This window comes from Littorina saxatilis, linkage group LG8 (genome assembly GCF_037325665.1).
Source record: "Littorina saxatilis isolate snail1 linkage group LG8, US_GU_Lsax_2.0, whole genome shotgun sequence".
NCBI lineage: Eukaryota > Metazoa > Mollusca > Gastropoda > Littorinimorpha > Littorinidae > Littorina > Littorina saxatilis.
Window position 1 is genome coordinate 49,732,135 of NC_090252.1, and position 24,045 is coordinate 49,756,179.

At 40.3% G+C, this 24,045-nt stretch overlaps 1 protein-coding gene across 1 annotated transcript in view; it reads left to right on the forward strand.

The window, feature by feature from the left end:
- The window catches only part of LOC138973766 (uncharacterized abhydrolase domain-containing protein DDB_G0269086-like), a gene marked incomplete in the record, with an annotated part of 72,209 nt that extends 55,450 nt beyond the window's left edge, over positions 1-16,759 (forward strand). Inside the window, 4 exon segments of the mRNA XM_070346478.1 lie at positions 495-653; positions 1,242-1,391; positions 4,941-5,160; positions 8,709-16,759. Of these exon segments, the coding sequence (XP_070202579.1) occupies positions 495-653; positions 1,242-1,391; positions 4,941-5,160; positions 8,709-9,442 (1,263 nt within the window).
- Positions 16,760-24,045: the final 7,286 nt, after the last annotated feature.

The window sequence follows — 24,045 nt, forward strand, 5'->3', positions numbered from 1 at the left end:
CTGTGTGAGCACGATGTAAACAGAAACCAGACAAGTAGACATTGACATAGAAAACTGTGTATCTCGAAAGTAGAAGAACAATAATGACTGCGTGTGAGAGTGATACAATAAAAAGACGAACAAACAATGTACGCACATGTGAAGGAAGAATATGGAACGATTATTATTAGTATTACTACCGGTACTGTTATTGGTTTAAGCGTGTTGTATTCATTTTCTTTGATACACGTTTCAAACAATAACAACATTAAGAACGGTAACAAGCAGACTGCTTATGGACTACTGTTATTCTTTCCGTATTCTTCGTTCGCACGTGCGTGAGTACATTATTTTTTGGTCTTTGTATTATAGCGAGCGAGACATTCCTGTGCAGTGTTCGCAATGCTTGTTTGGGGCAATCATTAACCTAGAGTGCTGTGCTTTGCGGTGAAGTGATTGTGTGCGTGCTTTCTCTTGTTTCCCATTGCTTACCATCTTGACGAACCACTGTGTAGACTACTGAGACAGAACCAGAGCCCACGCCGGAGGAACCCAAGCCTGCAGCTGCGCAAGAGGAAGAGGAAGTAGACATTGACCTCACGGACCCGGATGTAAAAAAGGCAGCCATTAAGATCCAAGCCGGGTTCAAAGGTTTCAAAAATCGTAAAACAAAGGTGTGCACATTGAGGATTAGAAGTTAAATTTACACTTACCTGTTCCTAACGAATTGTATTAATTTGTAGAAAAACACAATTATATCAGGTCACAGTATTAACTTGCAGTCTTAACAGCACAGTGAAAAACCCTTTTATTTAACGTTGCAGAAAGGTTAAAAGAATACAAAATGTTGCCTCAGTTTTGTTTGTTGGCTTGTTGTTTACCTGAAACACCTGTGTAATCAAACAATTAAACAAAGACATAGATATCTGTATTAGTTCGAAAGTAGACGAACAATGGGGACTGCGCGTTAGAGCGATAAATAAAAAAGACCAACAAACAATGTACTCACGTGTAAACGAAGCATATGGAACGAATTATTATTTTAATTAGTTTGTCGTTCCGTATTCTTCGTTCACACGTACGTGAGTACATTATTTTTGGGGTCTTTGTATTATCTCGTACGAGGAATTCCTGTGCAGTGTTCGCAATGCTTGTTTGGGGCAATCATTAACCTGGCGTGCTGTGCTTTGCGGTGAAGTGATTGTGTGCGTGCTTTCTCTTGTTTTCCCAATTGCTTACCATCTTGACGGACCACTGTGTAGACAGAACCAGAGCCTAAGCCGGAGGAACCCAAGCCTGCAGCTGCGCAAGAGGAAGAGGAAGTAGACATTGACCTCACGGACCCGGATGTAAAAAAGGCAGCCATTAAGATCCAAGCCGGGTTCAAAGGTTTCAAAAATCGTAAAACAAAGGTGTGCACATTGAGGAATAGAAGTTAAATTAATGTACTCTTACCTGTCGTTGACGAATTGTATTAATTTGAAGAAAAACTTACACATTTATATCAGGCCACAGTATTAACCTGCAGCCTTAAGAGCAGTGACAAATGGTCTCGGATAGCTAGATCAGCTGAATAGACCATATAAAAAGTAATCTGTGAAAAAGCTCTGCTTGCTATCTAAGGTCTGCTCAGGGCTGTATGTGGGTAAAGACTATTTCTCCACTTGAACACCTACCAACAATGCGTCCGCCCCGTGATCGGGAGATCGTGGGTTCGAACCCCGGCCGGGTCATACCTAAGACTTTAAAATTGGCAATCTAGTGGCTGCTCCGCCTGGCGTCTGGCATTATGGTGTTAGTGCTAGGACTGGTTGGTCCGGTGTCAGAATAATGTGACTCGGTGAGACATGAAGCCTGTGCTGCGACTTCTGTCTTGTGTGTGGCGCACGTTATATGTCACAGCAGCACCGCCCTGATATGGCCCTTCGTGGTCGGCTGGGCGTTAAGCAAACAAACAAACAAACAAACAAACTCTGCACAGAACACACCCATCCCGTTGAGTACTGGTATTTGTTCAAGTGGAGGGATGGTCTTGTCTACGTAAACACTTTTTCCAGATTTGAGATGTGAATCAAGCCTGGATTTTGTTTTACCCAGGGAGGACTGTACCGTATAGTTACATGTACTGTGAATTTTCTCCTCTAAAGGCGGCATATGGCTGCCTATGTGGCGGTGTAAAAAACGGTCGTACACGTGAAAAGCCGTGGAGTTTCAGGCCATGAACTAAATCAAAAACAACAGTTATTTCGATTTTACTCAAATGTTTGGGTTTAAAAATGATAATAAATAACAAGCTTACCACAAGGGTGTGAACACTAAAATAAGAACATGGACAAAGTTTGGCAAACAGAATTTCTTTGATTTGCCAAGTTTTGGAAAACTTGAAATGAAAAGAGAAAACGTCAAGGCAGTAATGCTTTATTAATGCTACAATAATGAATATTTTAGTTTGTACACAACGTGTAGTGAGACGTTTGTAGTGTTTTTTTTTTCTCTCTGGCATGTTAATATAGTGTAGACAAAGATTAGTTAACTTTGCCATACAACTGACCTTACCTTGTAGAAATCAATTTTTGACTGCTCCCATGGGGTCGCCTTCACGCGGCGGGAGCGTTTAAACAGAGCTACCCCACCCCTTTACTTCTCTTCTTTTGTCTTATTTCTGCCTTACCAGTCCTTTCACCTATATTTCCTTCCAAGAAAACTCTCCCTACTATTCCCTGCAGTTTTCCAATTCTTTTCTTGTTGTCTTATTTCTACCTGACTGGATCCATCACCTTTATTTCACTTACCAAAAGTCTTCTTTTCCACATCCTTATTTCTCTGCACCCCGCATGTCGTAAGAGGCGACTAACGGATTCTGTTTCTCCTTTTACCCTTGTTAAGTGGTTCTTGTATAGAATATAGTCAATGTTTGTAAAGATTTTAGTCAAGCAGTATGTAAGAAATGTTTAGTCCTTTGTACTGGAAACTTGCATTCTCCCAGTAAGGTCATATATTGTACTACGTTGCAAGCCCCTGGAGCAATTTTTTTTATTAGTGCTTTTGTGAACAAGAAACACTTAACAAGTGGCTCTATCCCATCTCCCCCCTTTCCCCTATCCCATCTCCCCCCTTTCCCTCGTCGTGATATAACCTTCGTGGTTGAAAACGACGTTAAACACCAAATAAAGAAAGAAAGAAAGAATTTTTGACTGTCAAGAACAATATTCTCATTATTTTAGTAATTGTAGTTTCTTGCTTTAACTGTTAGTTATACCTTGAGTCTGTTAAACACAGCAATTTTATATAAGCATGCATGTAAGTGTTTGATGAAAACAGTATACATGTTTTTAGACTTTCTAAGGCCATAACTATGGATTAAAGTTAGTTTTTTTCAAACTAAAGAAAACGTAGGTGTGTGTATGTATACATAGGAAAAGTAGATTCTGCAGCACATTTATATCTTATTCACAAGGTCATCTTGGACATGTTTAAAAGTACGGTTTGATTTAATCAGTTACAACCTGTGAATATGTAAGCATCTTTTCACGTTCATACTTGTTTTCGTTATTTTATATTAATTTTGATTTCCTTTATTGTTTGATTTGACAACTTGTACTGAAATTTAAAACATTAGTTTGGTGATTTCGTACTGGTATTCGTTTGGAGATAATCTTTATTCATGTATACATTTATGTGTGTTATTAAAGAAGTGTTGGTTTATGTGTCGGATATATTGACTGAGTGGACTACATAACTACCCCGCACACTCATAGATTTAATCATTTGCTGAAGCATAACCACTAATTTGCCTGTGTGAAATGTGCGTGCGTTTGATAATATACATGTGTGAATATTTCAGTATGTTTTCAGTTTGATCATGTTTATCGCTTGCATATTATGATTGTCAGACACGTGCAATAGATTAATTAAGGATTTACATTCTGTTTGAAAGTGAGGGGAACTTGAAATAGTATCCTGTCAACATTTGTCTTTGACTGTTGATGATGCTGTAGAAACATTTTTAATATCAAATGAATACTACCCTTTCATTAGGTCACTTAACTATAGTTTCTCCTTTTGTTCAAATAGATATCATTGCTTCGTACAATAGGTGAAAAGGGAGAAATGTTACTTATCGTTTTAATTTTGCGAACAAGATCATGTGTACCATAACAGATCTGGACAGGTGTTTACAAGGGGAAAAAAACATTCCTCTGCTGGCCCACATAGTAACATATGAGCAGCCTAGCCTTAATGTTCTTGGATCTCCTGTCCTGATAACCTCTGTAAAGTTACCCCCGGTTTAAGACCTGATTTTCTCAGATTTGTGGAGGTCTTAAGGGGGGGGGGAGGGGGTCCTATGTAATGATAGTCAACTTGAAAATTCTATTAAAACAATTGTCCACCTTTATACAAAATGAATTAATTAAAAACAAATTGAGGATGCAAGCCGCTTGTTCATTTCAATGCTTGCTATTGTCTCAGGTACCCCCCGCGGGTTAGGGGGAGTCCCATATTGGTTGGGACGAGAAAGAATTTACCCGATGCTCCCCAGCATGTCGTAAGAGGCGACTAACGGATTCTGTTTCTCCTTTTACCCTTGTTAAGTGTTTCTTGTATAGAATATAGTCAATTTTTGTAAAGATTTTAGTCAAGCAGTATGTAAGAAATGTTAGGTCCTTTGTACTGGAAACTTGCATTCTCCCAGTAAGGTAATATATTGTACTACGTTGCAAGCCCCTGGAGCAAATTTTTGATTAGGGCTTTTGTGAACAAGAAACAATTGACAAGTGGCTCTATCCCATCTCCCCCTTTCCCCGTCACGATATAACCTTCGTGGTTGAAAACGACGTTAAACACCAAATAAATAAAGAAAGAAAGAAAGAAAGAATTCTCTCAGGTGCCAGGAGACTTGTTCCGAATAACTCTCACTTACTTCCCTTTGTTTAAATTATATTCTCTAACTTGTCTTACAGGATGCTGCAGCTGCGCCGACACCGGCACCAGAACCAGAACCGGCGCCGGCACCGGCAGAAGAAGCAGCGCCCCCAGTGGTTGAAGAAGTGAAGCAGGAAGGTAAGGCGGAAGAGGAAGAGGAAATAGATATTGACCTTGAGGACCCGGAAACGGAAAAAGCCGCGCTGAAGATCCAGGCCGGGTTCAGAGGGTTCAAGTCCAGGAAGGAGTTGAATGAAGGTGAAGGTTGGCCGGGTTTTCCTTCCCCCTTCGTGGGTTTTTCTCTCTTCGGAGTTTTCTAGCTTTTCTGGCTTCTATTCTACTCACGGTATGCTGACGTTTTCTGGAGCTGATTTTTATTTTTTGGCTAATTTAGGTTTATTTTCTCTTATATGTGACACACTATATTGGCTCTATTCAGTTGTATATATATGGGAGTTTCACTGTGTTATTAGCAAGATCTAGATCAGCACTTTTCAGGACGTGTACGGGAACGTGTACGCGTAACGTCATCAAATCTAGTTTTTACGCCACGCGTTGGCCAAGATCTGCAGTCTTGGTGGGAGCAAAACAACGTATGCATTTGGAACACTGGGAAAAAAATGAGTCACGGGTGACGCAGTATCTACACGTACACGTACAGGTCTTTGCTACACGTTCGACCATCTAGAACACTGTAATATATTTAGTCTTACGTTATTGTAGATGTAGGTTTCTTTTGTTTTGTTTCTCACATTTTACACACGTTACTGACTATCTTTGGTTTTCTCCCTAGTAGATTTATAATTTTCTCTTATATTTTAAGCACACTATATTGGCTCTATTCGGTTTTTCTCAATGGTAGTTTAATCTTTGGTCTTACATTATTGTAGATGTAGATGTCGGTTTCTTTTTTGTTTGACACATTATTGGCTTTACACGGTTGTATCTCTTGATTTATTTTCACTGTTTTCGTTGTTTTTCATTTGTTTGTTGTTTTGCATTACACACGTTACTGATTTTGTAAAGATTTTAGTCAAGCAGTATGTAAGAAATGTTAGGTCCTTTGTACTGGAAACTTGCCTTTTCCCAGTAAGGTAATAAATTGTATTACGTTGCAAGCCCCTAGAGCAATTTTTTAATTAGTGCTTTTGTGAACAAGAAACAATTGACAAGTGGCTCTATCTGTATCTCTATCTCTACCAGTAGATTTTGGTTTCTTTGGTCTTGCATTTGGTATATTACATTGCCTATATTTGGATTAAACTCATCTATGGTAGATATTACGTTTAGATTTCCTTGGCCTTGCACTATAGTTAATGCATGTTCTTCCTTGTTGGGTCTCTCATTTGACACATTATTGGCTCTGTTCTATCAATAGTACTTTTGTGTCTTCTTTTGTCTTACAATTCACACATTATTTGCTCTACTCTCTGTTATCAAAACGAATGCTGTATTTAGTTTCTTTGGTCCCACATTTGACACATGTTGGCCTTTTGGCTTCAGTGTTTGTTGTCAGATCCTATCAGTTTGGGTAGTTTAAGATAGACCTGCAGTAGTAAACTAGTAGATCTCGTTTTTATGTCCTTTGGTTTTAGTTGGGTGTTTCTAATTGGCCCTTACGTATTCTTTGATTATTTCATCTGAAATCGCACTGTTATGTTTTTCTCCATTACAACAGTGGAACGTACAACTGTGGTTTATCACGCAGATTCCTCTCTGGTTTCTTACAAGCTGTCGTTTGAAATTGGCTTGTATTTGTTCTGTTCACGCTTATTTCTTCTTTCAAATTTCGGTTCATTATTTCCAAACGAATTCCTCGCGTTTTGTCCGCCTTGTGCTTGGGCTACAGGCTCGAGGTGCACGAAAAAGTTACCAACCGGGTTTGAACCAAAATCAGGCCCCGTGGTTTGTTCTCTGCCGTTTGGGTGGCACCAACTTTCTGTTCGTGGATCTCATCACAGAACTCTCAACGCGGATCACCTTTTCTGCTCACCATATGAAAGAAAATCACAGAATTCAAACGCCTAGACACTGAGAAACTTAAGAGTATGTCCGTTTGACTTACTTCACAATGGTTTACGTGTGTTATGGCTACAAGAACACACTTCAACAAGTGAAAAGTTGGCTTGCATTTGTTATATTTATGCTGTTTTTTTCTTCTTTTCCAATTCTGTTCATTATTTTCAGATGGACGCTTGGGATTTTTGTCCAGCCTGTGCCTATGAATTCGTGTTAACTTCGTTGGAGTTTTTATTCTTAAGTTGGCAGTACAAAATGTGGTTTTTTTCTTCTTTTTTCTTTTGTTACCTTATTGAGTCACTTGAGAAAAAGTGACTCTATGTAATCGGTCAGTGTTAGTCTGTCCGGCCGTCCGGCCGGCCGGCCGTAGACACCACCTTAACGTTGGACTTTTCTCGGAAACTATCAAAGCGATCGGGCTCATATTTTGTTTAGTCGTGACCTCCAATGACCTCTACACTTTAACGATGGTTTCGTTGACCTTTGACCTTTTTCAAGGTCACAGGTCAGCGTCAAAGGAAAAATTAGACATTTTATATCTTTGACAAAGTTCATCGGATGTGATTGAAACTTTGTAGGATTATTCTTTACATCAAAGTATTTACATCTGTAGCCTTTTACGAACGTTATCAGAAAAACAAGGGAGATAACTAGCCTTTTCTGTTCGGCAACACACAACTTAACGTTGGGCTTTTCTCGGAAACTATAAAAGTGACCGGACTCAAATTTTATGTGAACGTGACTCATTGTGTTGTGAATAGCAATTTCTTCCTGTCCATCTGATGCCTCATATAATATTCAGAACTGCGAAAGTGACTCGATCGAGCGTTTGCTCTTCTTGTTTTCTTGTTGGCTTCAGTTCACATTTTATTGTTGGCTTTTTGGTTTCGTTTTACAAGTGAAGGACTACATTGATATGTTCATTATTGGAGTTTTCTTTGGTAACCAAACTTGTCATTACGTATGTCTGCTTTAGTGGCACCTTAGTATTGTATATATGAACGTACTTAACTTTTATGTACACGTGTAATCTTAATTTGTTTCTATAATTGATAGTCCAGTAATACTTAACCCATTTGAATATATACATGTATCACACTTATACTTTTAGCTTTTAATTAGTTTACATCGTTCCTGGTGAATTCCTTGAGCAATAATGTTTAATGTTTCCGAGAAACGTTCATTGTAAGCATTGTCATTACTGTGCAAATGTACGCACGTCTGGAAAGAGAAACCTAATTTTTAAACAAAACATCTTTGAAAACTAAGAACAAGACAATTTTATATTATAAGGATATTTTAGGAAGCTGAATTGGCAATGACGAAAGAAGTTTGTTCTGTAACAATTTCAAAAAGTTGCTGTACTTATGTTAAATAGTTGGAAGACAAAGAGAACATGCAGTGAAAATGGTGCTTTGTTCACAGACACTTTGATTCAGAATGCTTCATTTTATTCTGAAACAGATCTCAAACAAAATCCACAAGCAATATAACACACACACACACACGCACACACACACACGCACACACACACACACACACACACACACACACATATTCATTCACAAACTAGCACACACACACACACACACACACACACATATTCATTCACAAACTAACACACACACACACACACACACACACACACACACACACACACACACACACACACACACACACACCCCCCAACAAAAACAAACAAACGGTATATAGGAAGAAAACGACAATCACACTAAATGACCCAGCATTTATACTAATCGCCGACTCTTAATCTCTCTCTCTGTCAGCTCCAGCAGCAGAGGAAGAAAAGGCCGCTGAACCCTTGCCAGAACCCTCAGACTACGAGCCCAAGAACAAGAAAGCGGAGGACGCAGATGCAGAAGCCCCCGCAGCAGAGCAAACAGATGAGGCCACAGCTGATGCTCCCCAGCAGCAGGAAGAGGAAGAGGTAGACATCGACCTGACGGACCCGGAGGTAGAGCAAGCAGCCATCAAGATTCAGGCCAGTTTTAAGGGCTTCAAGGCCCGAAAGGCTACCACTGCTGCTACTACCTCTGAGGAGGCCACACCCGCCGAAACGGAAGAGAAGCCTGCTGAAGAGAAACCCGCCGAAGAAGCCAAGGCTGAAGGTCAAGGTCAGGAAGAAGAGGAAGTCGACATTGACCTCACCGACCCGGAAGTGGAAAAAGCGGCAATGAAAATCCAGGCTGGGTACAAAGGGTTCCTAACGAGGAAGGAAATGAAGACGCAGAAGAGTGAAGACGGGGGAGCAGCAGAGGCTGGGGCCACCGAGGAGCAGACACGAGCAGCAGCAGGAGAGAAGACACAAGAAGACGGAGAAACGGGAGAGAAAACGGAGGAGGGCGACGCTGAGCAGAAGCCTGCAGACGCCACAGAAGAGCAGAAGGCCGGAGAACAGACAGAAGACGCACAGAAAGAGGAGACGCCAGTCACGGAGCAAGCCGCCACAGAACAACAAGAAAATACAGCAGAGCAGAAAGAAGAAGGAGCAGAAGCCTAAGCCAAAGGAGAAAGAAGCTAAACAACCGATCATAAACTCATTGTCACACTCGTATTAGAGAGGCACAATCTTTGTTCTTAGATATGAGTGAACGGCAAGAAATGGTGAAAACTAAGTGACTGATCATGAATTCCATGTCATAGTTAAATTAGAGAGGCACAATCATCGTTGTTACATATTTAAGGACGGGAAGGAGGGAGTTGGGGGAGGAGGGGGGGGGCTAATCTACTGATGATAAATTCCATTTGACATCAGGGAGGCATAATAATTATTTTTTAGACATGAATGGACGGGGGTCAAGAAAGGGGGTGACGGTGGAGTGCAGGGGAGACATGATGAAAAACTCTCCCGGCACGGTAAATTTCTATCTCTTTCTTCCTGAAGAGAACAAAATAATGTGATTCAGATGGGGAAATTAATGGCTAAGAAATCATATCCAGGCTTTTTGTGTGTGTGTGTGTTACTCTACTGAAGCCACGGAGTTAGTCCGATTTTGCTTTGGGGTTGGAGGAAATAAATACGCGAGAAGCGTTTAGAACTGTACCCACGGAATACGCGACAAGCGTTTAGAACTGTACCCACGGAATACGCGCTATTTAAGCTTCCTATTGATTGATTGATTGATTGCATTATGTGTGTGTCGGCATGTACTTTCTGACTGTCCCTTTCTTAATGTTGAAGCAATTTAAAACTTAGACTGAACTGTTACTTTAAAGGCATGTGTTTGTGCCTGTTACCAAGCTTCATGTTTCATGAACATTTGCTGTCTCTGTGCATGTAAAGCTGTACTTAAAACTTTGGGGGAATACTATTTAGGCAAAAAAAAAAATAGGTGTGGTTACGGTAACATAGCCAAAAAAAATAGGGTAGGAAGGTAGGCAATCACTTTTTTTTTTAAACTTTTTTTTCTAATGTGTACAAATTAAACCTACTTGACAGGGAAATAAGTGTGCGACTCGAGCGCTGTCGCTTTCATTGCGTTTTCTGCACTCGGTTTTTTTTTCTTCTTTTTTTTTTACATTTAGTCAAGTTTTGACTAAATGTTTTAACATAGAGGGGGGAATCGAGACGAGGGTCGTGGTGTATGTGCGTACGTGTGTGTGTGTGTGTGTGTGTGTGTGTGCGTGCGTGTGTGTGTGTGTGTAGAGCGATTCAGACTAAACTACTGGACCGATCTTTATGAAATTTGACATGAGAGTTCCTGGGTATGAAATCCACGAACGTTTTTTTCATTTTTTTGATAAATGTCTTTGATGACGTCATATCCGGCTTTTCGTGAAAGTTGAGGCGGCACTGTCACGCCCTCATTTTTCAACCAAATTGGTTGAAATTTTGGTCAAGTACTCTTCGACGAAGCCCGGGGTTCGGTATTGCATTTCAGCTTGGTGGCTTAAAAATTAATTAATGACTTTGGTCATTAAAAATCTGAAAATTGTAAAAAAAAATAAACATTTATAAAACGATCCAAATTTACGTTTATCTTATTCTCCATCATTTGCTGATTCCAAAAACATATAAATATGTTATATTCGGATTAAAAACAAGCTCTGAAAATTAAATATATAAAAATTATTATCAAAATTTTTTTTTCGAAATCAATTTAAAAACACTTTCATCTTATTCCTTGTCGGTTCCTGATTCCAAAAATATATAGATATGATATGTTTGGATTAAAAACACGCTCAGAAAGTTAAAACGAAGAGAGGTACAGAAAAGCGTGCTATCCTTCTCAGCGCAACGAATACCCCGCTCTTCTTGTCAATTCCACGTGCACTGCCTTTGCCACGGGCGGTGGAGTGACGATGCTACGAGTATACGGTCTTGCTGCGTTCAGTTTCATTCTGTGAGTTCGACAGCTACTTGACTAAATATTGTATTTTCGCCTTACGCGACTTGTTTTTTTCTTTTTTTGACCGTAACCACACCTATTTTTTTTTTAGGCCTTATGCATGACTGTTTTTGAATGATTGTTTCCAACTTATGTACGAACAAGGCGACCTGTCAAAACAAGCGACCCCATAAGAATGTTGAATGGTAGCATTGAAACTCGGATGCAGTTGTAATCTTTGTCCCATTTTGTTTCCCTTCTTTTTCTATGACCTCCTATCTGCATGACGTGTTTGTTTGAACGAATTGCACATAGCATGTTTACACCCGTGAAATTTCTGTTGTTTTTTCTGTTTCTTACTTTTTCAGCAAGTTGATGAATGCGCTAATCAATACAATTCTTTCAACTTTGTAAGTGGCTTGTGATTGTGTTTGACCAAAAGCACCTGTTTAAGTTAACGGTTTTTGCATTGTGTCTGTTGTTACACATAATCATGGAATTTGATACATCTTCTGAATCTGTGTATAGAACATCATGAAGTTATATATATATGCAACATTTTGCATGAGTTTTGAAGCTTTTTCGGGCAATGCCTACTACATTTTGAAACCTTTACAGTGAAAAGGACGTATAGTTGTATTATGAGGGAAAATGGAAAACAATATGCCAATTATTGTACGTGTTGTTTTTAAGTGTAGTGTGGTATACTTTATACGGAATCTGACTCTGCTGAACAAAGTCATTGGTTTTGGATTCAGGGAATTATTTGTGAAACAATATTCAATAAGTACCAGAGAAACCCAGCTGTCAATTGAATCACGAAAAGGAAAGGACAGTGACTAATTTGCTTTAAGAGCTTGCTAACGTGACAAAGGATTTCTTTGTTGGACTTCAAAACAGTCAGTTGAGAAAGGTTATAGTTTTATTTCTGGTTTATATGTCACTTGATTATGTTTGACAATGACATTAATTCACCAAGCAGGAAAGTGTTATATTGATATTTGTTCTCTCAAGAAAATGATTCATGTTCAATGCCGACATTTATTCATCAGGCTGGTCTGACTCTAACATCACGTTTGCACTTTGAAGACATTGACCTTGATTAACGACAACCTTCACCTTGAACTTTTCCTTGACCTAATGTGCACTTAAATCACTTGTGATTGTTACTGTGTTTCATGTTAACATTTTTAAATCAGTGGTGCCAGTTTAGTTATCTTTTATTTGTACAGTTTAGACTTAATTTAAAAAAAACATACTTAATCAGCATCTTTTATAAAAGAATGTGGATGCTTTCTGGGATCTTTGTCACATGCTGTGATACATGCAAGTACAGACTCACTTGTAATATAAATGTTAATAGAATTCAGATCTTGATTATTGAATCATGTGTTTCCTTCAGTGAATTGTAGAACTTAGAGTTCAAATCTTGCAAATTTGTCTATTGAAACGCGAGATTCTTCTGCCCATCTTGTGTATTTATTGATTTGAGTGATTAAGGGAGTTTTTTTTTTAAAGTAAAACATTGACAAGACAGTTTGATTGAGCACTGAAGTGGGTGTGTTTGTTTGGAGTGAAAGGGGCGGTGGGGGGGGGGGGGGGGGGGAGGATGCTGCTTACATTTACATTACTATATCATAAACAGAGATTCACCAACCAACCCAGAGCCAACGTTCAAATATGAAAGAACAAAAATTGTTTTCAGTAAAATGTGAAAAATAAGTTGTTGATCCGCTTATTCTGTTTATATAAGTAATAAGAGAAAAATGTGCGCATGCTCGCAGTCACAATTTATTTGAACATTTAGCAAAACCAGATAACCATTTGTGATAGTTCGAGTGTGAGCTGGTTATATAACAGTTGGAGTCTTCCAGAAGAAAAACAAACAACCATCTAGCAGCATTGCTAACCGTTCATACCTCGCAACCCAACATGTAGTTTCAGATGTATTGTCAACCAGCTTCAACTGCGTGGCTTCAAGCACGTGACCTCCTAAAAAGAGTGAGAGTAGGTCAAAATGGTACTTGCATGGACACTCACAAGATCTATTGCCACTGCACCTTCGGGGCTCATACAGCGAGGCTTCCCTTTGTTCAACAGAGGCTAGACTCACAGCTAGAGGCCAACAGTTCTATGCTAAGAGGTTTCTTTTGTAGAAGGGGGCCATAAAACAGTTCCTGTCTGGTACATTTTCGTGATACGTACAGCCTGCCTGCATTGGAAGTATCGTTGACAACCAGGAACAGAACCATGTGCAAGTTGCTAGAGTTGTTTGAAAAATCTGCCACATAGCTCTGAACAGTTCTTTTCTTTTTTCGTATTTAAATGTTAAATGTAATGTTTGCTCCCTCAAAAAAGAACAATTCATCGTGCATCAAAATTGTGATGGAATGAAGGTTTTTTTCTTACTGCATGGAGTGATTTCCGAGTGTTCCAACAGTTCTTTTTCTAACTGATAACGTTCCCATCACTGCTAAACTGACGCCTGTTCCGTTGGTTGTTTCAGATTAACTGCATCGTCAAAAGGGAGGTAACTTGTGTATAGTTATTTACTTACATTGCATTCAATAACTTATGGAATGTTCTGCTAAATAATTAGTATATGATTAAATGAGTTTCATATAGAAGGAAATGTGGTATTCGAAAAACAATGAACATTAAAAGGTCTTGTGTATTGACAGCAATGAAACCTGCCTAACAAAGACATTTTGAAAATTAGTAAGAAAAAAGAAAGAATCTCTCTCTTTATACACGATTGTTTCAGCGTCTGTTTTAAGATTCCCACTTTAGCGAAGCTTTGTCCCACCCAGATTTTCTCTTGACGTTTTCTGTGGCTATATATATTTATTACAAGACCGTTTTTCTCTCGGTTTTTTTTCACAACTGTAGGTTTCAACAGAGAGGGCTCACTGCATAAATTCAGTTATAAAAGTTATATCCGTGCTTCGTCGTAGATGATTTCTCATTTTCCAAGCACAGTGATGGAACAGACTGAAATCTCATATTATTCACTTAGCTTCCTCCTGTAAAGGATCAATACCACCACCCCCATCCTCCAGACAAACCCCTCATGCCTTTAGTTTTTGTGTTGTTCTTTTGTTTTTAATTATTACAATCGAAGTACGTAATGTATCTGCATCTTGTATGTCTGTTGAATCCACTGTTGTATTAATTGAACCAGTTTTGTAACCCCAGTCATTATCAATCCCCCATACACCACCGTTTTGTCTCAGCCTTTCGGAATATTCATCTTGCAGTATGAACTGGACCCCCAACCACCGCTGTCCTATCCTCCAACGTAAAACAACCACTAGCCCTGCGTGTCTTGCAGCCAGTCGACCAAGTTAAAGCTGAAGGCTAATGTTAAATCTCAGAAATTATCTTCTGAAAAAGAGGAACAAAAAAGCACGGTTCTCCCCTCCGACCAACTTGTATTCTCTCACTACTTCCTGTATGACTTGTCATGTTGTCATGTGTTGATAAAACCACTCTTTTCCTGCTCATGGGTCGTGAGTTTTGAGTGATCTGGACTGTTTGTATGAATGTTTGTTTGTCGGTCTGTTTCGTGGTTTTCGCTCTACTCCATCAAACATCACTATGATCGATCATATTTCGAAACATGTACTGATCCAAATTGCCAGTTAATTATGTCTTGGCTTTTTGATACTGTCCAATATATAAGTCGTATGTCATGACGATGTGTTTGTATAATATTCTAGACTTTTCTTCCTCACTCACCTAGCTAGCCTTCAGTCTTAGATGCCTTATGATGAATGAGTGTTGAGCCTGAAGAACACTGAGTGTGTGTGTTGAGTATGTGTTGAGTAGGTACCTTAGTACAGACACACCAGAGATACTATGAAAGAAAGATCAATCACTCCAGCCCAAAAGTGAAGCCGTTGCGGTCACAGCCTATGACATATCAATGGAGAAAAAATCCAGTCTATGATGTACAAATGAAAATAAAACCAGTCTGTAAAGAATGAACGAGAAAGAAACCAGCATACCATACACGAAATGTAAATAGGATACAACAACGATTAATCAAACCAACCTGGAACGATTCATTTTGACGTGCTCTTCCAAAGTGAAATATTTGACGTCAAAGGCGAAACAAAGGCGGAGAAGACGTACAATGCGAATAGTGCCGCCAGGTAAAATCATCTGTCACAGAGCGTCTCTTGAGGAAACTACAGAGTTTCGAAGGTGGACGTTGTCTTAATTGGTGACTGAGTAATGGACAATGACTTACAAGGTCACCACCAGGCTGTGCATGGGTCGGTATTGAACACGTTAATATGCGATACAAATTAACATGTAAGTACAGGGCCGTATCAGCCCTACCGGCCACTCCGGCCATGGCCGGACCAGTTTTTTGTTAAAAAAAAAATCGTCTTCATAAGCTTCAGCGCTGTGTTAGGAGGAAGGAGGGGTCGTGACTTAGATCGCACAATGACAGCGTTAAGCGAGAAATTGTCACTAATAGTTGAGGAGAACATAATGGCCAGGGACCGTACCTTTTTATTTTTTTTATGGCCGGACCACTTTTAGGAGCTGTGCTACGGCACTGAAGTATTGACTGAATGTAAAATAGACTGCACGAAAGTCAAACCTGCACAGTGTAGCAGTTCCCTACGTCAGAATTACTGTGACGTATCGTGCATAGCTTAACCGAAACTACCATTTCTGGCTTCGAAATCCACACAGTAATATAAGGCAAAAATGGAGTGAGCAGTCTCTCTTTTCTAGTGTCTCTGGTAGCCCTGAGCAAGCGGGATTTGACCTTGTACACGTGACTTTAGCGTCTCTTGAAACAATCAATACTTTTAACGATTGTTTTATAACGAAACTGCATTACTTTAAATGTGAACTGTTACCCTTTTACCCTTTAACTTTACCGAGTCACTTGTTCTATGCACTAATACTGTACATAGAGACTTTTTCTTGAGAGTTTTTATTTCTGTTTATGTAGTCTATGAAAGAAGTACATGTATAATGTGTAGCTTTGAACTTCTTCCGAAATTTCAGTAAACAGGCTCTGTACATTTTCAACAACACATATATAGGAAACGGTCTTGTTAAATCGCATACTAGAGAGTCAGACCTTTTATTATGATCGATGAAACATGGATTTTGTACTGGAATCTTCTGCTGTTATTTTAACTGTCTAAAGCAGTTATAATAAAAATGCATCCCGTTTTCTATTGTAGAGGTAGATTAAAGATGGAAGGACTGTGTATATTGTTCTATAAATAGTTAGGATGGCAGTTTTACCGATGAAAGCACATTTTCCCCCTTTGTTAAGCCATCCCCCCAAAAATCACATTTAGTGGTAGGCCTCAATAAGACCATTAGACAACAACCATAACAATAAACAGTATGTACACTTGTATTTGCATGGGTATTGCATCTTGAAAAGCTGCCGCCATGGTTTTGAAAATGTGATGGATTTTTACCATCTTTCTTCAATAAAGTTTTGGAGAAAAACATGTGGAATGTGTATGTGTGTATGTATGTGTGTGTGTGTGTGTGTGTGTGTGCGTGCGTATGTGTGGAAGAGAGAGATAGAAAGGCAGACAGAGATAGGGTTGGAGATGAAGAGAGAAACAGAGACCAAGTCTGAGATTGTGTGCCTTTGTTTCTTTACTTTATTTGGTGTTTAACGTCGTTTTCAACCACGAAGGTTAGTGCCTTTGTTTAACTTTCTTCATAGAAGGTGATTTATTGTGTCTAAAAAATACCGTATTAGCAGGTAAATAAACATTCATTTGTACAAATACATATTCCAACCACATGCACAGGAACTTGTATCAAAGCACTGATGGATCAAAGTATCATTCTCCTTTTAATGAAAATAATAATACATAATATTTGTAAAGTGCATATGTCTGGGGTTAAACCCTGCTCAGAGTGCTCAAGGAAAAACTCACACACACACAATTCCATTGTTTACAGTACATTCACATTTTATCAATGAATAACACAAAGCTATATGAGGATAAAGGGAGAGGATTCTTTGATTCATCCATGCTTTGATACACGTTCTTTTGCTTTCAACAGAAAAGGAACGACCACACAAACTCTACACAAAAAAATATTTAATTTCTTTCAGATTTTATTTACAAATAGAAATTAAAGTGCATGTCCTGTACCACTGCAAGACATCCAAAAATATGTATCAACAAGTAAACACACACACACTAACACACACACACACACACACACTCACAGAAACACACACACACTCACAGAAACACACACACAGAAACACACACTCACAGAAACACACACACACACACACTCACAGAAACTGTTGTTTGAGGTCATTTGTCAGCTAAGCAGTAAAATATGACTAGTTTCCAAGGTGCAGTAATATGAAGCGCTTTAACAGTTCAATCTTCACCCTGCACTGAATGATGCTTTGGACGAAACAGTTGGGATGGTGTGGGCGATGTGCAACCTGTACTATTGACAGACAAATTCAACATAAAAGTATGGGTCGTACTCAACCAACCCCACCTGAATTAGTCTAACTCCTCTGTCGCAACTCATAACTGGAATTGATCAGATTGCTTAACATTTATGAAACTTGGCATAATTAATAATAAAGTAGTTGTTATTGATTTCTGATACAGAGCCATTGCAAACATTCGATATGTTTGAAGAAAATAATACTTTAAAACCAACACTTGAGCAGACGAACTCGGATCAACAGCATCAGCAGCAAATGGTTTGCAAAAATAAAAGAAAGGGAAAAAAATATTTATCTGCTTTGAAACATTAGCAGCAAATGTACATATATCGTCAAAATATTTATTTGGCATGTTTACCGCTTCGTTTCTTTTATAATTACTCCAAAGCATGATCAATACCGCAGTTAAGCAAATTTCAAAATGGCCGCCTTCGCACGAAGCAAAGCAACTTGAAATCGCCCAAATGAGTTTGCAAGGTAAGTTCCAGGCTTAGTTTGAAAGTGTTTATCGTTGTTTAAGTAGGTGACATGTCGTTTCACTCCGAGTGTGCCAGCACCGGCCAGGGCAAGTTCGAGTTTGCTCGCTAAAATTGCTGCTAGTGCTGCCTTGTCTAGATCTGGAACTTTTGGATTTTTTCTCTCTATTATACTGGAATAAGTGGGTGCTTTTCTAGATCTAAGCATCGACCGAATTAGATAATGATGTTCCTTGCATTGCATTCTCCTAAATCTGTTATTCTAACCAGTTTGTTTAAGAATATAATTGTTCGTTTTTTGTTGATAAGCTTACAAGATTTTTTCTTTTTTGAGTAAGTGGTTTCACACGTACAACATGAGACCCACATGCGCTAGACAATGGAAGTTGAGGTCCTCGTTCAATACCACAAATGCCAGTATTATACTTCAGACTCCTTTTGGAGGAATGTGTGGGGTTTGGGTGTTGAACTTGAAGTGGCAGATTGTTTGCACAGGTATGAATGTTCGTACGTTCGTACGTGCACGCATGTATGCAGGCATTTGTTTGTCAAGTAGGAACATGCAACATTTTGTTGACCGTATGTGAGTGCATGTGTAATAAAACCAACGACAAACAATACAAAAAGCTCCAGCTCTGCTTCTTCACCAGTCACAGACGCATTGCGTTGTTCAGCTTTCCAGAAATATATTAACTCAGTCAGAACCGGCTTCATGAATATTTCATTTCAGGTAAAAGTCAATCGAATCTACACAAAAAAAGGTTATTGCGTTGTTCTGTCTTTGCGTTGTTCTGTCAATCTGTTTTTTGTCTTGCGAGGAAATAAAATAACATTCTTTTCGTTTAAAAAGAAATGGACGAAATCGGACAAAAATTTACCAAACAACACAAAAAAATAAAATAAAAATCTGACTGACCGACCGACCCTTTTTTTTCGGCCATGTTACCCTTACCACAACTTTTTTTTTTTTTGGGGGGGGGGGGGGGGGGCTTACACATCTGGCACCCATGAACTGAGCTCTACAGTTATGTGCAGAATCTTCACATCATGGAGTGCAGCCAGCAGAACAGTTCAACGACTTGTGCAGCATCAACCAATTGGGACCTTTGTGCACTGTGTCAGGAGAAAAAGAAGGAAAGCCTGCAGTGTCCAGCAAATGCCAAACAAAAGGGACAAGGTTCGACATATGTTACTCTGGCAGAAAACTTGATTAAATTTAATAAACTTGGGTCTTTACCACCTGGTTTACTGAAGAGACTCGACGAGGGGCATGGGGTTGAAGAAACGTTCAAAACAAGGCAAGCCTGTTTTCATGTAACATGTCGCCTGAAGTACAATTCCACAAAACTAAAGAGAAAAGCAGAAACATCCACCATTGACGGTACTAATAATTTACACTTGAGTGCAGGTGTCGATGAACCTCAAAAGAAATTCACACGGCGAGAGTCCTTTGACGGATCATGTTCTAATGTTGGAATAGAACAAGAACTTACATGTTTTTTGTGTGATGAAGCTGCTGATGCTAAAGATCTCAGGAATGCTTCGACTTTTCAGTTGGACGAGAGACTCCGGGAATGTGCTTTGACACTGCAAGACAGCAAATTGCTGGCCAAATTGAGTGCAGGAGATGTCATTTCTCAAGAAGTAAAATATCACCCACATTGCCTTTGCAGCTTATACATGAAAGCAAAACCACATTTAAAATCAGATGAGCCCACAACAGATCAAATGCGACATGGCCTTGTTTTTGCGGAACTGGCAGAGTTCATTCAGGAAGTCAACGATTCATCATCGTCATTGGTCGTTTTAAAACTAGCTGACCTGACAAAAATGTACTCAACTCGACTGAAAGATTATGGTGTTGTGTCTGGCCGAGCACATAGTGGAAGACTGAAAAACAGATTGCTTGCTCATTTCCCTGCGCTCCAGGCACACACAAGTGGAAGAGATGTTCTTCTTACTTTCACTGATGGTTTGAACAGTGCACTGAAGGAGGCATATACTGACAACTGGGATGACGAAGGTGTTCATCTTGCCAAAGCAGCCAGGATTGTTCGGAGGGACTTGTTTCAATTTAAATCTCAGTTTTCTGGTTCCTTTGATGAGTGCTGCCAGGAAAACAGTATCCCAGAAACTCTCCTTGCTCTGATTCAGATGATTTTGCAGGGCCCAAGTATAGAGAATGCTACCAACAGAGGAAACTGTCAAACATCGCTGTCAATTGCTCAACTTGTTGGCTTCAATGCTGTGAAAACTGTCAGCCACAGATCAAGACAGAACACTTTGTCAACAAAACATTCTAAGAGCAGAGAGACACCTGTTACTGCATACATTGGAATGAAAATCCATGCAGTCACTCGCAAGAAAGAACTTGTCGATACCATGTACACTCTAGGTTTAAGTGTATCTTATTCACGGGTCCTGGAGATATCAACCGAGCTGGCTAGCAAGGCATGTCAACAGTATTTGAAAGACAGAGTTGTTTGCCCCATGAAATTGCGATTTAATATCTTCACAAGTGGTGCAATTGACAATCTTGACCACAACCCAAGTTCCACAACGTCTAAAGACTCTTTTCATGGTACCGCCATCTCCGTTTTTCAACATCCGACCAACGACTGCAAGGGAACAGAAAGAATATGGTCATTTGAAGAAGGAGAACCATTAAGCAATAGCGGACTGAAAGTGCCGGAACTACCAGAATTTTACGCTAATGTTCCACCTTTTACCTTGAAAATGCCTGTTGACCCTCCCCCCAGCCATGTCCAGAATGACAATAACAGCAATCTCCACAACAGTGCTGTTGAAGAAGAAACAAGCTGGATGAAAACAGTGCAACCTGCTGTCATTGGAGATGATACACCTTCAGCGTCAATTTCCTGGGGAGCATACCATGCCGCTAAACAGGAAACAGAAGATGCGGTTGATCGTACGCCAGGGATATCCAGTCTGTTGCCACTGTTTCATGAACCATCAAAGTCGCCTGCCATGATCAAGCATGCCATTGATGTTTTGATGAATGCAATCAACTTTCTAAACCCTGGACAAATTCCAGTGGTTGCTCTTGACCAGCCATTGTTCGCCATTGGCAAGCAAATTCAATGGAAGTGCCCTCTGCAGTACGGCGAAAACAAACTGACTTTAATGTTGGGTGGACTACATACGGAAATGGCGTTTTTGAAGGCGATTGGAAGTATTGTTCGTGACAGTGGGTGGACAGATGTCCTGGTAGATGCAAACATCGCTACAAGTGGTGTTGCAGACTCATTTCTGTCAGCCAGTCATGTAACAAAAACAAGATATGCGCATCAGGTGACAGTCTGTGCGCTCTTCAACCAGATGAACACGGCATATGAACAGTACCAGCTCTCATGTGCAGCTTACGGAGAAAGCCCCTTATCACTTGACGACTGGAAAGAGTTTTTGGCTGAAGAAAGTCCAACATTCCACTTCTGGTTGTTGATCATGCAGCTGGAGGTATTGCTACTAGTCTTCCTTGCCTCATTGAGAGAGGGAAACTTTTCTCTGTATGTGCAGTCACTGACAAAGTTGGTACCATGGTTCTTTGCTCTTGATCAACAAAACTATGCCAGGTGGTTGTCTGTTCACATACGAGACATGAAGGTGTTGCAGGCCGCTCAATCATCTTGCCACAAGGAGTTTGAAAATGGCCATTTTGTTCTTCAGAAAACTGGACGTCCTTTTTCGAAAATATCTTTGGACCAAGCCCATGAGCAAAACAATGCCATTGTCAAAGGGGATGGTGGGGCAGTGGGGCTAACTGACAACCCTTCTGCACTGAGGCGCTGGATGGTTGGTGGTCCTGAAATTTCACGTATCATCCAAGAGTTTGAGGCATCGCTTGACGACAAAAAGATACACCCAGAGGAACATCACCACGAACAAAGCAAGTCTTTCCAAGAAAACTTCAAGAGTGATGTGTCAAAACTGACAACTGTGGTTCAAGCAGCAGGCAATCCCTTTATGGAGAGAAGCACAGATTTTGTCACTATCCACAGCAAAAACATCGTCGATCCTGCTGCTCATGATGCAATGAAAAAGCTTCGTAATATCGGCGAAGAACAGTATGAAGCATTTGTCAATGATAGATTTTCTAATCAAACGAAGAAGCTGTCAGATCCCATCAAACGCAACAATATGATGATGATTTCTGGAACAAAACGGAAGAGAAAATCAGGACAATCGCAGCAGATTTCAAGACTGAAAAGTGACTGTTATCTCTTCTCCCGGCTCTACATTGCTTGCCAGACTCGCAGCGGTGGGCTTGATGATTTCTTCAAGTACGAGAATCACCCCTTTCCTCCATCACTGGCCTGTAATGGAAAAATGAGATCAACAACAAAAGCAAGCCTTCTGGAGTGCCTCGAGCCACTTTTGCAGACTACTGATATGGTACCTGACATTCCAGTCATGATCCTGGATGGAGCAGTGGTAGTAAACATGCTCACACCTGGAACAGCAAGAACCTTTGGATCATATTCAGAGGATGTCTTCCTTCCATTTATCGCACGTTCACTTCAAGCTGTTTCTCGTCTTGATGTTGTATGGGATATCTACAAACCAGATAGCTTGAAAAGCAGCACAAGAGAAAGTAGGGGATTTGGAAAAAGGAAAAGAGTTACTCCTGTCACAGCGATCCCGCAAAACTGGAGCAGTTTCCTTCGTGTTGATGCCAACAAAACAGAGCTGTTCAACTATCTTGCTCAATGCGTCATGACAGTGGAGACAGAAAAAAGTATCATCACCACTCAAGGTCCCATCGCTCTCTCCAACCAACCGATGGATTTGACTGGCATATCGCCATGCAGTCATGAAGAAGCGGACACGCGGATGATGGTCCACCTTGCCCATGCAGCACAGGTTAGCAATCGTGTGTTGCTTCGTACTGTGGACACAGATGTGGTCGTCCTTGCTGTAGCAGCTGTGACAGAACATCCTGGACTGGAAGTGTGGATTGCCATGGGAGTTGGCAAACATTTCCGGTACATCGCTGCTCATGACATCGCAAAGGCAGTTGGGATAGACAAAGCACGTTGTCTGCCTTTCTTTCACAGCATGACCGGCTGCGACACCGTTTCCTCGTTCAACAATGTTGGGAAGAAGAAGGCATGGGATACATGGCACAACTTCAAAGATATAACAGAAACTTTCTGCCGTCTCTGCACATACCCATTCAGCCTCACTGCAGTCGACATGGTGGCTCTTGAACGATTTGTTGTGCTCCTGTATGACAAAACAAGCAATTGTGTGGATGTGAACAATGCCAGAAAGCATCTCTTCACCAAGACTGGGCGTCAGATTGACCACATCCCACCATCCAAGGAGGCTTTAATACAACATTGCAAAACGTGCAGTCTACCAAGGAGCACATATCTGGAGCCAAGCATCCAATCCAACCCCACCCCTTCCTGATCCATCTGACTGGGGGTGGCAGTTTGTGAAAGGAAACTGGCATCCATTGTGGACAACCCTTCCACAGGCTTCAGAAACCTGCCAGGAACTCTTGAAATGTGGTTGCAAGACGGGCTGCAGCAGCAAACGTTGCAAATGCTTCAAGACTGGACTAAAGTGCACCGCTCTCTGCATATGCAATGGTTGCTCCTCGACTTGTCAGAATTAAGGTAGGAAACCTTGCTATTTGTTGAAACCGTTGCTGCTGATGTTTGTTTTTAGTTTTGTTGTTGTTATTTCATTTGACTCTCCACCCCCCCCCCTCTCTCTCTCTCTCTCTTCTCTCTTCTCTCTCTCTCTCTCGTCTCTCTCTCTCTCCCTCTCTCTCTCCTCTCTCTCTCTCTCTCTCTCTCTC